Source organism: Anabrus simplex, chromosome 2 (genome assembly GCF_040414725.1).
Source record: "Anabrus simplex isolate iqAnaSimp1 chromosome 2, ASM4041472v1, whole genome shotgun sequence".
NCBI classification, from domain to species: Eukaryota; Metazoa; Arthropoda; class Insecta; order Orthoptera; family Tettigoniidae; genus Anabrus; species Anabrus simplex.
In genome coordinates this window covers 831,895,259-831,910,908 of record NC_090266.1, presented here as the reverse complement: position 1 = coordinate 831,910,908, position 15,650 = coordinate 831,895,259, and the positions used below count along the sequence as shown (strand labels likewise).

The following is a 15,650-nucleotide window of genomic DNA, read 5'->3' as shown; positions in this document are numbered from 1 at the left end:
GGCAGCGCGCCGGCCTCTCACAGCTGGGTTCCGTGGTTCAAATCCCGGTCACTCCATGTGGCATTCGTGCTGGACAAAACGGAGGCGGGACAGGTTTTTCTCCGAATACTCCGGTTTTCCCTGTCATCAGCCATTCCAGCAACACATAATAATAATAATAATAATAATAATAATAATAATAATAATAATAATAATAATAATAATAATAATAATATTCCGGACCGTCGTCAAATTGCGGACCGCAATGGAAACGGCTCCTGGACGGATAATGACTAAGAATGCAGTCCGGTCGCGGGTTCAGTGCCGCCAAGGCACCCAGTATGACAGCACGCCGGATCTCCTGAAGGATTATATCCGTATTAAAAATATTATAGGAAAAGATGGCAAAGATTTACGGACCCAACTGACCTGGAGGAATACCTGAGCCTAACCCGGGAAGTACGAAATCGATTGCTGGAAAGGAAGATTTAAAAATGGGAGGAAACGTGCCGTAAAATAATAGATCGGGAATTTTGGTGGATTCTCGCAGAGAACGAGTCAGATCACGAATTTCGGCGGATTATATATCTAAAACAATAAGCATTCAATTATAAATTTCAGTATAATACCGTAGCGAAGCATGGGTATCTTGCTAGTCATAAAATAAAGTATGCCATATACAAATAAAGTGTGCCATATACAACATAGTAGGATTTCCATGAAAATACGATAAACACATAAAATAACACTAACCAGTGAAGTATTCCACATTATGATTCAGGAACTTAGTCTTCTTGGTGGGCACATTTTTGCGAAGCCATTTAGCCACAGCATATTCTTCCTTAGAGGGCTTTTCGGGTTCATCTGGAGTCAGTTCCTGTAAACATGAATATATACCGGTACCTAGTTAAAGTCTATGCAAATAATACTCTCTCAGGCACACAGTTACAATAAATCAGTTTCCTTTCACATCCAGTCTACAAGCCTCAGAAAGAACATTCTGAAAAAGCCAACACATGACAAAGTACCATGAACTCTACATTATGGGATATTGCACCATATGATAAATTCAAAGTCCCTATACCTGGATTAATGAAAACATAGTGCAAATTATTTCATTACTTCCACAGAGGCATTCTACGCGACAGAACACGACGAACATACAAACTTTACTACATCGATTAATTCATTAAATATACAAATATTAATCTCTTTAGATCTCATTTATTTACATGAAGAACGTATTTAATGACAACATTACACAGAAAAAACCTTTTGAAATATTTTATGAGTAAAATATTAATAACAAATTTTGACAAAACTGGACTCACATGAATAGCTTTTGCCATAATAGAGGAAGTAATTTCAATTTCTGTGAAATGAAATAACAGTACCAGGTGTACGCGTAAGTTTCTTGCCACTTTTTGTGGTAAAGAAAACTTGTAATTTTCAATGTCCTTTGCAGCGAACAATTCGTCGAGCCATTTTCCAACTTCCTCGAAATTGCTGAAGTACTGCTCTGCGAGCGCTTGCCCCATTGATGCAAGAGGTGATGGGTGACACCAGGTGGGGGCAGTATGACGGGTACGGAAGGATGTCCCATCCAAGGATTTCAAGGTATCTTTCACTAACTTTGCTGTATGAGACTGCGCACTGTCATGTAACAAAATCACTTTCCCAAGTTTCTGGCCTATTCCGGTCATCTTTCAATCAATGCATGATTTAAATTAATCATTTTTTTATGATAGCATTGTACATTAACGGTTTCGCCAGGCTTCAAGTGTTCATAATACACAATCCTCTCTGGTCCCACCAGACACAAGGCACGGTCTTCTTGCCGAAACAATGTGACGAAAGCTTGTCTCAAATGTTCTAATCGATAGAGCGTGTTCACCATATGTTTCTACCAGGAAACAATGAGTTTTCACAGCCTTTTTCTTTTGATTAAATAACAAAAGCAATGCGTGGCGCTTATGTTCTTTTTCAGGCACAAACATTGACATGATCACTGAACAATACAACACAGACGCTAGTGTTTGGCGGACTCAACTTTTGTGCGTTGGTACGTTGATGTCAGACGAACAAACTAACGTAGGCGTATGTGTCAAATTTTTTCTTTCTAGTAGTTTAAGATTGCACTAACACATCAGAGGTTTTTGGCAATGCAACGAAGGGAAAGGGCTAGGAATACGAAGGTAGCAGCTGTGGCCTTAATTAAGGTACAACCCCAGCATTTGCCTAGTGTGAAAATTGTAAACCACATAAAACCATCTTCAGAACTGCTGAAGGGTGGATTTGAAACCACCATCTCCCGAATGCAAGCTCTCAGCTACTCGACTCTAACTTTACGGCCATCTTGCTCTGTGTCATTGCTGTTTTAAGAAGCCCATTATCTAAGTAGTTGCCCTTGACAGTAAGTAACTATGCCACATATGATGCATCCAATCCTGCAAAGAAGTCTCACTGCTGATTATAAATTTCAGGTATTATTATTATTATTATTATTATTATTATTATTATTATTATTAAATACATCGCAAATGGGAAATATCCCTGTGGCAATGGTCACTTACAGAAGTGTAATAACAATGTAAAGTTAAAACATAATTACCCAACAACAACAACAACAAAAACTATCACAATATCTGTCTGTTCCATCCAAGCTATATTTAAGTTCTGCATCATTTTTCTTCATAAATATTACTCATCAATAAAAATCCTTGACCTCATTTTCTGTATTACATGTCTTAATATTCTGCCACTGTCCTTTCCTTGATTAGTATTTTATCCCATATACACTGCCTGACAAAGAAGGTTAAGCACCCAGGAGTGGTTGAAAGTGAATGGAACTACGTATGCTGAAAGACCATGTGCCTTTATTGAACTGATTACAATATGGGATGAAAAGGGCAAGACCGTTGGCAGTTACAGGCGGAATGTTAATAATACCAATATAATGGTCCGTTATTGGACATCATAAATTTTCCAGCTAACTCATTCCTGGTTGCCAGCGTTTTGCCCCCGTGTGCTAGGTTGGGCTCATCAGTTGGTACCTAGCACACCTACCAAGACGCATGGCTAGTGCATACCGTGGAGGCCACTGCGTAGGCCACTTGAAGCCACCGGCAGTGCCAATGCACTATGAGAGACTTTGTCCCATTACCAAAAATTGATGCCTGCTTGGCCAACAGATGAGACGTTACATATCTAACATGGTGAGACTTGCATGGCATAACACGTGACACAAGGCTGTCAGCTTAGGTGTGGCTAGTGACAAAACCACCTATCTGGATAGGTTACCCATTAGTCTCTGTACAAGCAAATGGGCTTAGAGCCATGAAGCGGCCCGAAGACCTCCAGCATCCCCTGCAACAGTATCGGCTAGTGATAAGACCACTGGCTAGTGACAAGACCACTGATCTGGCTTTTTAAAAAGTCTGCGTATTTCACTCCTTCTGTACTTAATACATTCACATCACAAATACATTCGGCGCACACCACGATACTTTCGAACATCGTGGTTTCATTATTTTCACAGAATGTGGCACCACTGTGACCACACATGATGCAAGCTCTATTGGGGACAACAGTAAACTGCTCCGACCTATAGGAACAAAGAAAATGGCTGCATTTCCCAGGCTGGTATGGACTCCCATTTTAATTTCTCTATATGAGTAAAAGTACTTCAAGGGATAGGTCAATAGATCTCTGGCAAGCATAAAGGAAGAATATCTCATCTCTGCTACTTACGGGTTTCAATTCACAACATTTTTGGACGATTCTTTTCTTTGCTGAACATGCACCCCCACCAGTAACGAAGAACTGAAGTAAGAAGGATCAGGTAGGAATCACTGTATAACTCATGAGATTAGACTTAAATGACCAATCATGGAAACATGAGAATGAGAAAAATAAAGAAGGAAAATGGTGTATATGCAACTAAAGAATGAATTAGAAATGCAAAGCAGGTAAGGTAGTAGGTCTGAAAGACAAGTATTAAGATGCTGATGGCAGGAACCATAGCAGTCATTAATCCCCATGGCCGGATTGTGCTAAAAAATTATCAGGGTGCCGTATAAATGTATGTAAAGCACAGTTCACACTTGTATATACTTTGTATATACTGTAATTTACTGTTGAAATTAAACAGATAATGAATATAGGTATTTGTGCCGATAATTCCATTATTATAGTGTCTGTGTTGATGTGAAAATTTCTTTTTTATAATTGTCTTGACATCACACTGACACAGATAGGTCTTATGGCGAAGATGGGGTAGGAAAGGCCTAGGAATTGGAAGGAAGCAGGCGTGGCCTTACTTAGCATACAGCCTGGTGTGAAAATGGAAAACCACCTTCAGGGCTGCCGACAGTGGGACTCGAACCCTCTATCTCCCAGATGAAAGAGAAAGTTTCATAATCATACCTGGCAGATGTGTAGTGCTGGAATGTGTAAGCTACTGCGATAAGTCAGCATAATTAAAAGGATACGCAAATTGCTTTTTTGATTTCCTAAGGATCCAGATCATCTTAGTAAATGGATTTGTTCAAACGTGCAGACTGATCACCGGCCAACAGATCAGTGGTGTGTATGAAATATTTTCAAGATGGTGACTTGAGCTTTATTGAAAAATATATTGATATGGATGGAAAGATGTATTTCCTTAAATGCAATCACCCCTTTTTCAGTGAAGTTGCAATTCCAAAAGTGTTTCCAAATTTGCTCTCATATCTATGTAGGCTGGTGCAAGTCAAATGAAACACAAAAAGGAAAGAAGAGAAGAAATCGACATTCACCATTTAAAAAAAAAAAAAAAAAGAGGTGGTCCAAGAAAGGCAGGCATATGTAGTAAATTGTGTCAAAGATTGTTCCAAATTTTCAGAAAATGTATCAAACAAAATATCTCCAAAAAAACTGGTCAGTATTTAAAAATGTATCTTGTTGCTTAGTGCATAAACTAGGCATAACCTACGCCCCCCAAAACAACTTTCAGTATTACAATAAAAAGTGATTTTAGTGTGGAAATGCATGTGAACAGTGGATGTCTACCAATAAAGCTTTAAGAGATAAAACTTCCCATTTAGTAATCTGTGGAAATTCTTTACTTACAGTATGGAGTCAGCTTTCATCTCTCTCAAATTTTTGTGATACATCTTACCAGATGATATCAATAACAAAAGCAGTTGTATATCTCTAATCCTCCCCTGCGAAACGTGTGACCTAGCCACGGAGAGGAGTCTTGTACATCCCAGTGAAGCAGATAGCCGAGTAGCAGGTGCAACCGTATCGCATAGGTATCTGACGAGAGACTTATCTGACAAGAGACCAGACTAACACATGGTTCATCGAAAGGGGGATAGCAGCCTTTTGGATATTGCAAGGGTGGCAGTCTAGATGACTGACTGATATGGCCTTGTAATAATAGTTAACATGGCTTAGCTGTATTGATACTGCTCCACAGCTGAAAGCAATGGAAAACTACAGCCGTAATTAACTCTTGAGTACATACAGCACACTCTGCATGAATGATATACTGATGATGACTTCCTTCCAGGTAAAATATTCCGGAGGTAAAATAGTCCCCGGTTCAGATCTCTGGGTGGGGACTACACAAGAGGCAGCAATCATCAGGAAGATGGATACTGACATTTGGCAAGTCGGAGCGAGCAATGTTAGAATTTCGAATCATTGTGGCAGGTTAGGAAATCTGAAAAAGGAGCTGGATAGACTGAAGCTAGACGTAGTCGGTATAAGTGAAATATGTTGGCAGGAAGAACAGGATTTTTGGTCAGGCGACTGCAGAATTATCAACACAAAATCAAAAGGGGAAATGCAGGAGTTGGGTTAATAATAAGAAAATAGGGCACCAGGTAAGCTACTTGAACCAGTATAGTCAAAGGATTACTGTTGTCAAGATAAGACACCCAACTAATGCCCATCACAATATTGTAGGCATATAGCCTGCCAGTAAAGCGGATGAAGAAGAAATTTAAAGAATATATGAAGAAAATCCACAAGCCTGTTTCCAATCATTCGACCTGGTCAGGAATAGAATGAAAGAAGCACCCACCTAGCGGCGAGAATAGAAAATGTGCCGTCTGCCACAGCCTGTCGCATTCATCTTGGGCATTAATGACTTGACAGTTGAAATGATATTGGAAAGTGCTGCTGGAATTAAAGATGACAAGGAAAACCAGAGTACCCGGAGAAAAACCTGTACCACCTCCACTTTATCCAGCACAAATCTCACACGGAAGGACCAGAATCTAAACCATAGAACCCAGCACGCTGCTGCCTGAGCCACGGAGGCTCACAATATATGAAGAGATAGAAGATTTAATGAATTATGTAAAAGGTGACGATAATCTAATTGTGATGGGAGACATGAATGAAGTAGTAGGCCAAGGAAGAGAAGGTAATACAGCTGGAGAATTTGGATTGGGACAAAGAAATGAAAAAGGGAGTTGCCAGTTTGAATTCTGTGCTGGTCATAATTTAATCCTTGCTAATACTTGGTTCAAATACCACTAACAATGGCTCTATACGTGGATGAAACCTGGAGACATTGGAAGGTATCAAAGAGACTTCATTATGATTAGACAGAGATTCAGAAACCAGGTGTTGACTTGAAAGACTTTCCCAAGGGCAGTCGTGAACTCTGACCACAACTTGGTCACGAAATGCCATCTCAATATGAAGAAATTGAAGAAAGGAAGCAATGAAAAGAGATGGGCTCTAGACAAGTTGAGAGAAAAGAGTGTGAGAGATTGTTTCAAGGAACATGTTGCACAAGGACTAAATGAAAAGGTTGAAGGGAACACAGTAGAAGAATGGACAGTAGAGAAGAATGAGGTCAGTAGGGCTGCTGAAGGAAGGTTAGGAATAAAGGAAAGATCAACTCAGGATACTAGAGCTGATCGATGAACGAAGTACAGGAATGTAAACAATGAGGAGGGAAGAACAGAATACAGGTGATTACAGAATGAAGTGCATAGAAAGTGCAGGACAGCTAAGGAAGAATGGCTGAAAGAGAAGTGCAAGGATACCTTTGGAGAAAGGAAAACTAGATGTATGAATATTAAGTGCTCAGATGGAAAACCACTTTTTTTTAAAAGGCAGAAAGATGACAGAAACATATCCAATAGTTGTATAAAGGAATGGATGCTGATGCTGATGAAATGGGAGAACCAATTTTGAGGTCATAATTCGACAGAATTTTCAGACCTAAATAGGAAAAAGGCACCTGGAAATTATGACATTCCCTCTGAATTACAGACTGCCTTACGAGAAACCAGCATAGCGAGGTTATTCCAGTTAGTATGTAAGATGTATGATACACAAGAAGTGCCATCCAATTACCGGCAGAATGTTGTATCTATTCCCAAGGAAGCCAGCGCTGAGAAGTGTGAAAACTACTGCACCATTAGTTTAGTGTCTCTACAAAATTTTAACACGTATTATTTATGGAACAATGAAAAGATAAGCTGAAATTGAGCTGGGAGAAGATCAACTTGGCTTCAGAATAAATGTAGGAACAAATGAAGCAATCCTGACTTTACGTCTGATCTTAGAGGACCGAATTAAGGAGGACAATCCCGCGTACATGGCATTAGTAGATCTAGAAAAGGCATTCAATAATGTTGACTGGACCAAGCTATCTGAGATTCTGAAGGCGATCGGGATCCGATACCAAGAACGAAGAATTATCTACAATCTGCATAAAAATCAGTCTACAGTGAGAAGAATCGAGGGCTTTGAAAAAAGCAGGAGCAATCCAGAAAGGAGTAAGGCAATGCTGCAGAAATTTGGAAAGGGAATCACAATCCAAGGAGAGGAAATCAAAACTCTGAAATATGTCGATATGGTTATTTAATCTGAGACTGCAGAAGATCTAGAAAAATTGCTTAATGGTATGAACAGAGTCTTGAGGAAGGAGTACAAGATGAAAATAAGTAGACCTATGTCCAAAACAAAAGTAATGGAGTGCAGTCGAACAAAGTCAGGTGATGCGGGAAATATTTTATTAAGAAATGAAGTCTTATAGGAAGTACATGAATATTGTTACTTGGGTAGTAAAATAACAGTGGCAGAAGTGAGAATGACAAAGTGCAGATTAGCACAAGCAAGGAAGGCCTTTCTTAAGAAAATAAAATGTTTGCTTGTTGTTTAAAGGGGCCTAACATCGAAGGTCATCGGCCCAGGAAAATAAAATTGGTCACTTCGAACATCAAAGATATTTTTGAAGCGTGGCATTGTATGGAAATGAAATATAGATGATAACTAGCTCAGGAAGAAAGAACAGAAGCTTTTAAATGTGGTATTACTAAAAAATGCTGAAGGTGAGATGGATAGATCGAATCATGAAAGAAGAGGTACTGAATCAAATTGGTGAGAGGAGATCGATTTGCCTAAATTTGACGGCAAGAAGAGATAGAATGACAGGCCAAATCTTAAGACACTCAGGACTAGTTCAGTTAGTTTTTGAAGAAAGTGTAGGCAGTAAAAACGGTAGGGGTAGACCACTGTATGAATATGGCAAGCAGATTAGAGAAGATGTATGATGTACTAGTTACAGAGAAATGAAAAGATTAGCACAGGATAGGGTGGCATGGAGAGCAGCATCAAACCAGTCTATGGACTGATGACTCAAACAAAAACAAGAACATCTCTAATTGATGCTCTTTACAAAAATTGAAATTACGGTTGGAAAACAATGAGAACTGTGATGACAGCTGCCTCAAAAAATTATATATTTTATGTAATCAGTTTTGTCTAATATTCATGAAAGTCCTAGGCAACAGTGTGTCAACTATTACAAGTTCATTCTGCTTCTTTTGAAGTTTCGCCTTCATTAGTAAATGAGAATGCATATTTCTTTAAGCAAGTTGCTGACTTTGAGAGTAACAAAATTATGAATCTTCAAGTTGATAAAATACATGTAAAGGGAACTCTAAACTGTAAAAATGAACGATTGTTCAGGGTGAACAAAATCTCGTGAAATGTGTTGTATCATTTTTAGTTTCTTCTGCCTTTGTTCATTTCAAAGAGGTAATAAGATACTACGGTTAAACAACTTACAGGGTCAGATTTAGCAACAATATACCAAAATATCTTACAAGAAATACATTTATAAGGAATGAAAACATTGTGTTGAACATAATAACAGAGTGAATCATGTTAAGGGGATTGGTATAGTAAACAACCTTCAAAATTTGGATATTTTAAATCACTTTTATATCAGCTTCTACTGTATGTACAACAATGAAACTTTCTAAATGAAGCATACTACATGTTTACTATGCAAGCACATATCTAAGAATCGATTTTGGCATTAACAAACTCGCCAATTAATTATTCAAAATGGCGGCTCTTTGTGTGTCTGTGCTCGCCGTTTCCTTCATAGCTGGGCCTTTTATCGATAGTTTAGTGTTCTGCTTTTTTAAATATATTGAAGTTACAGCTACAAAACTGACCACTTCCAGAACTATATTCACAAAATTAGTATTTTTAATTTCGTGTTACTTAAATATTGCATATTTTGGTCATTTTTCTTGCATGTAAACATTTTTTTCCAAACAATTATCAACCCTAGGCCCATGAATTTGGTCAGTTTTGTAGACACTATCACCAAGATTATGAGAGAAAAGTGGCATTGTTATACACCCTACAATTCAAGAGTTACAAGGAAAACGGTTTTGAAAAATATAGTTTTGAGAAAATGAGCTGCAAAGTTATATGACCCCTGTAAAGACACAGCAGCCTTCCAGTGGCTGCTAAAAAACTCCTGGGGCATAATATGTTCCCTCTAAAGCAGACCTCTCAGCTTCATTTTCCAGTCTTTATCTTCTTCTGCTTTTTCTGGCCTCTTTTGTGGGTTCTTGTACCCTTTCGTCTGCAGAATTTATACGCATCACGTCCTCTTGTAGCATTGCACGTTCACAAAAGACACCAGGATTCATGCCCATTTTTTCAGTACAGCCAACCTGCTCTTCACTCCATCATTAAATGTCATAACTGCATCATTTATGGCAATCTTCACAATTGTATTTCCACTTTCCAACTCCCAGCATTGAGAGACTCATTATCATTCTGTGTATAAACACCTAAACACCTTTTCAACAGTTCAGTAGCAACTAAATCTTTGAAAACAGGCCTAATCACATCCATAACAGCTGAAGGTAATATGTTTTTGTGTTTGTACTCTTGAACTGTGCCTGCAGTGACAGATCACTGGTACGGGCACCAGGAATTATCTCCTTTTGGGCAGAAGTAAAGAAGGGATTTTCATCAGATGAGCTTTTATGGTACTAACTAGCCCAGATAGCAGTTCTCATACCATTTACTGATCTTGAATTACTTCTTCTGGCATTTCCACAGTAGGTCAACAGAGTATTTATTGCAGAATCTGCCAGTCTGCAATTTGCCATCTGATAGTTTTTTCCCCTTGAATTCTTTCTTAAGATTTCTCAGTCGTGTGCCCATACGTTTCTGAACATGAGCAACACATTCAGGTTTGGTGATTGATACACTAGGACCATATGCTTGCATACCTGACACAGCTTTGAATGACTTTGTGTCACCATCACCAATGTATGTTATGTACCCTACGCCATATGTTATCTCAGAACGTTCAGAGTTCTCTAAATAGCCTATGCAATGTCTAACATTTTAAGTCATAACTCCTAAACTAATGCAGATATTTAAATAATTCTTTCTCCAAAATGCACTAGAGGAGTGCAGTTAAACATTAAAAAATACTTTGAAAAATCAAATTTTTGAAGTTTGTTTACTGTACCGATCCCCTTAAGTTTCAAGAGCTTACTAAAGATTAAGGAAGTAATACAGTGTATTATAAATAAAGTAGTTTTTAATGACATTGTATGTGTATGTTTTATTGACTGAACTTCTTAAATATTATGTTTAAAAGTACAGTGCAATGTTGACAGTGATATAGGTCTACAATCATTCATCACTGTTTTGAAATACAAGTAGCTGGGTCTTGAATTTATCATGTTTATATCCCCACAGCTGTGCCTGTGTAGGACAGCCACCAACTCCCTGTGTGATGTGGCTACATAGTGTGGGCCAGGCCATGACTAAAGACAGCAATGCAGGAACACATTGGAACAGAGTTAAGGGAAAGAAGTACATGATAAAGTACCAGGATGAGAAGCAGCTATGGTGGCTGATGAGATGCTATGTTTAATGTTGCACTGACACGTAAAGGATTTTTGGCAATGACAGGATATGAAAGGCCAAGAACCAAGAAGCTAGAGGTTGTGGCCTAATTAAGGCATAGTCCCAGTATTTCTGTGGTGTGAAAATAGTAAACCACAGAAAACTATCTTCAGGACTGCCGATAGTGTTTTTTGAACTCTCCTTTTGCTATAAGCAAACTTACAGCTACACAAACCATACAGCACAGACAATTTTGCTCAGTGTCCACAGATTACTGGTTGCCTAGGGATAAGTTAGCATAGTACAGCTACTGCATTCAATATGCATGCACAATAGGCAAAAAAAGGGCACAATTTAACACATTCAGCCCGACGGTGAACAACCATCGAGTTCCCTAAATTCCAATGTGCGCCACCGGTGGCACAAGCTGTCCTTTTATGAAACCTGACGTGCGCCATCGGTGGCACACAATGTTACTTACAGCTACACAAACCATACAGCACAGACAATTTTGCTCAGTGTCCACAGATTACTGGTTGCCTAGGGATAAGTTAGCATAGTACAGCTACTGCATTCAATATGCATGCACAATAGGCAAAAAAAAAAAAGGCACAATTTAACACATTCAGCCCGACGGTGAACAACCATCGAGTTCCCTAAATTCCAATGTGCGCCACCGGTGGCACAAGCTGTCCTTTTATGAAACCTGACGTGCGCCATCGGTGGCACACAATGTTGTTCAAGATACATATCGCTTTATATTGCAGTCGGCGTTTTGTGCAAGGTAATAGAGTAATGCTTTGGCTTTATTAGGACTGTATACATTGTGTACCACCGGTGGCACATGATATAACATAAATTGGTGCATAACAAAACTTTTAAATAACGGTTATTCAATAACCTCCTTAAATTACGAAAACCCAGCATTTTATCCATTTAAACATGATGTAAGATTACAAAATTGCATATAGTTATAACAATGAGGTTGGTTTATTACATTCCAATGCAAATTAACTTTCAGAGAGTAAGAATACACAGGTTTGACAAAAATAAAATGTTTAAGAAAAGAAAGCAGTTGCAAATCAAAGTCTAACAAATCGGTCCCTTGTCGTAGTTTCCTTATAACCTCATGTCCATACATAGGATTGTTAGACCAGTACATTTTTGTTTGGGGAAAAGGACAAATGCCCGTGACCATGCAAACTTCAAGCAGCTTCTTCATTTAGTCTTTTGTGCAGTCCTTCCAATCAGCCATTGGTGAGAGTCCTTTTACTCTTCTACAGGTGGCGTATTGCGTTGCATATCTGTCGGTTTCTAAAACAATTGCATCTAAGATTTCATCATCTCAAAACTGCTTATATACTGTAAAAGGGTCTGTTACATCCAAATTATACTGCAGCCCTGGCCGTCCAGAAAAAGGAAATTACCGCACGTGGCTTTCAAGTCAGTCCACACTAAAATATTATTTACGTGAACGTTATGAATAGCACTTACTACCATTTGTACTGGCTCACCGCCACTCCTTCCTGCATCACATCCTTCTTTCTTACTTTCTTCTACCACACTTATAGGGTCGCTATCACTTTTGGTATCTGATGGTAAATATTCATTACCAGACACTGATACATCAATAAGTTCATAAACACACGTCTTCATTTACAATTTCATCAATCTCATCAGGATCCATAATTAATATTTAAGCCTACCACAAATTAAAATACGATTGTGGTTTTACTCTTTCTAAAACTGTTCCAGCAAAACGTACAGTTTTATGCTATAGGCCTACGAAAACAATGCAACCCGTAAAAAATTAACAGTAAATCGTTTCAATATTTGTTGAACATGAGAGATGCACAGATACATTGAAAGAGCACTCTCTGATTACTTATTAAAGTGGTTGCATCCATGCTTGCACTTTTGGAAATTACAAAGCATCAAAATCTACTTCAACGACTATGAAATTCCACGTACCAACAGTGGCGCATGACGGCATGAGACTGCCACATGTTCACCAAATATCGTTGTGTGCCACAAAATAAACTGCGTAAAATTTCTCTAAAATGGTTACAAAGATAAAGGGGTTTCATGTGAAAAACAACATTGTTTGTATAAAAACTCAATGTCTTCTTTTAAGGAATGCAATGCTAAATACAAAGCAATTTTTGAAAGGTAATTTTTCTTTAAATCATGTACCAGCGGTGGCACAAGTCGGGATGAACATGGTTCTAAATGCTATCTAATACTTGAAACAATGTTATCACAATAACAGCCATAATTGCTTTCATAGCCATCACTAACGTTGTAAGAGAGGTCTTGCAGTTAGTAGGTCAGGGTCGATTAGGAAGTCTCAAAACCTCCTGGACCAGGACCTACATGCCCATAAGACCGTTCTTATGACACTGACATCCCTACACATAAGAGAGCAGATACCGACATGTGTGAAGACTAACAATTGGTCTAGCATTCCATGAAAGTAAATTTCTTACACATATGATTCCCAAAAAAATGCAGGAATATGCAAAGCAATTTGAGGCAGAAGTTCAGTATCGCACCGCAGCAGAGCGTGCGGCACTGGACGTGGGAGACAACACACTTTCTTAGGGGGTTATATCACTTGGAGTGTCACTTGCTGAGACAATGCTACCACATATGCAGGTAAATCCTGTGGAAAGCAAAGGAGATCTGGTGGGGGGAGTATGCACTCGGCTTAGCTGCCGCAAGGCAGCATACAAGCCTCCAGTATCTCCTGGGTGCTGTAATTGGCAATGACATCAATCTAGGAAGTAGTTGCAATGAATTATGGGAGTAATGCAATAACGGGCTATAAAGAAGCCAATAGCAGTGTTTCTTCATCCACCTACTTCTGAAAATGTTGGCAGTTTCATTATATTTCACTGTAAGAGTAAAGTTACTTCTTAGAACAGGGTGGTGGGTCCTCTGCAGTGGCAATGAACACTTCTATCTCTTCTATATCTCCTATGAAGAAAGATTTATAAGATACTGCATGCTAAGATATATATAATAACCAGGGGGAACAACGAACTTCCACCCAACATGACTACTTCTGATCAAAGACTGAACAGCCGGTCTGGGTGGCTCAAGACGGTTGATATGGTGACCTTCTGACCCCAACTTGGCAGGTTCGATCCTGGCTCAGTCCGGTGGTATTTAAAGCTGCTCAAATACATAACCCTCATATTGGTAGATTTACCGACATGTTAAAGAACTCCTGAGGGACTAAATTACGGCACCTCGGTGTCTCCAAAAACCATAAAAGTCGTTAGGACATACAACCAACATTACTATTATTATTAATTAAATACTTAACAAAAAAGTCTGTAAGCCTTCAGGCTGGACGTTCCTTTCATCCTCAGAAAGCACAACTAAAAGTTATGCAGTTATAAGTAAACTTACCACACGGGGGCGAAACGCTGGCAACCAGTAATGAGTTAGCTGGAAAATTTATAATGTCCAATAACGGACCAATTACACTGGTATTATAAATTTACCCATTCGGGACAAATATTTCAGGTTCCCTATGGGAATCAACATCTATATCACCTGATGGCCAAGCAGGCATCCATTTTTGATAATGAGACAAAGTCTCTCATAGTGCACTGGCACTGCCGGTGGCTCCAAGTATCCTACGCAGTGGCCTCCACGGTACGCACTAACCACGCGTCTTGGTGGGTGTGCTATGTACAACGGATGAGCCCAACTTAGCACACGGGGGGCGAAACGCTGGCAACCAGGAATGAGTTAGCTGGAAAATTTATAATGTCCAATACCGGACCATTTATATTAGTATTATAAATTTACTCATTCAGGACAAATATTTCAGGTTCCCTATGGGAATCAACATGTATATCATCATATTAGGTGGTTTGCCACTGCATTCCTCACTGGGCCATGAACTGCTATCGCAGCTCAATGAGTAGTACCTTTCATAACATCCAGATGCACTAGTCATGCACTAGTCTGAATGTCATTACTCAGCATCACCCCAGACCTCAGCAGCTTCCATACTGTTAGTCATGAAAGCAAACATGCAAAATTGGTAGTTGTAAATCTGGAAAAACCATTTGATAATGCTGATTGGCTCAAGCTCTTGATTTTGAAGGGGACTGGAATCAAGAACATACAAAGAGTGCTTACTCACAGTCTGTATAACTATCTAAACTGCAAGTGATAATAACATTTGAGGGACATGAAAGATAAGAAATTATACAGAAAGAATTAGTCAGATATTTTGTCCTAGTACAGAGAATCTGATATGCACATTCTTCACGAAGAAGTAAAAGATGAAAAAATAAATCTAAAACAAAACTAATGGAATGTATTCTAAGTCAATGATGTAAGTTACGTCAGTTTAGGCAATGAAGCCTCGAAAGAAGAAGATGGCCACTGCTATTTAGGTAGAAAAAACCCACTGATAGCAAAAATAGGGAGAAAAATATTTGCTAACCTGAAATATACACTATGTGATCAAAAGT

At 38.8% G+C, this 15,650-nt stretch overlaps 1 protein-coding gene across 1 annotated transcript in view; it reads right to left on the bottom strand.

Annotated features, from left to right (window-relative positions):
- Window positions 1-15,650, bottom strand: part of Trp1 (translocation protein 1) — a 194,530-nt gene that overhangs the window by 170,429 nt on the left and 8,451 nt on the right. Inside the window, exon 2 of the mRNA XM_067141537.2 lies at window positions 733-856. Coding sequence (XP_066997638.1) covers window positions 733-856 — 124 coding nt within the window. The remainder of the gene's footprint in view (window positions 1-732; window positions 857-15,650) is intronic.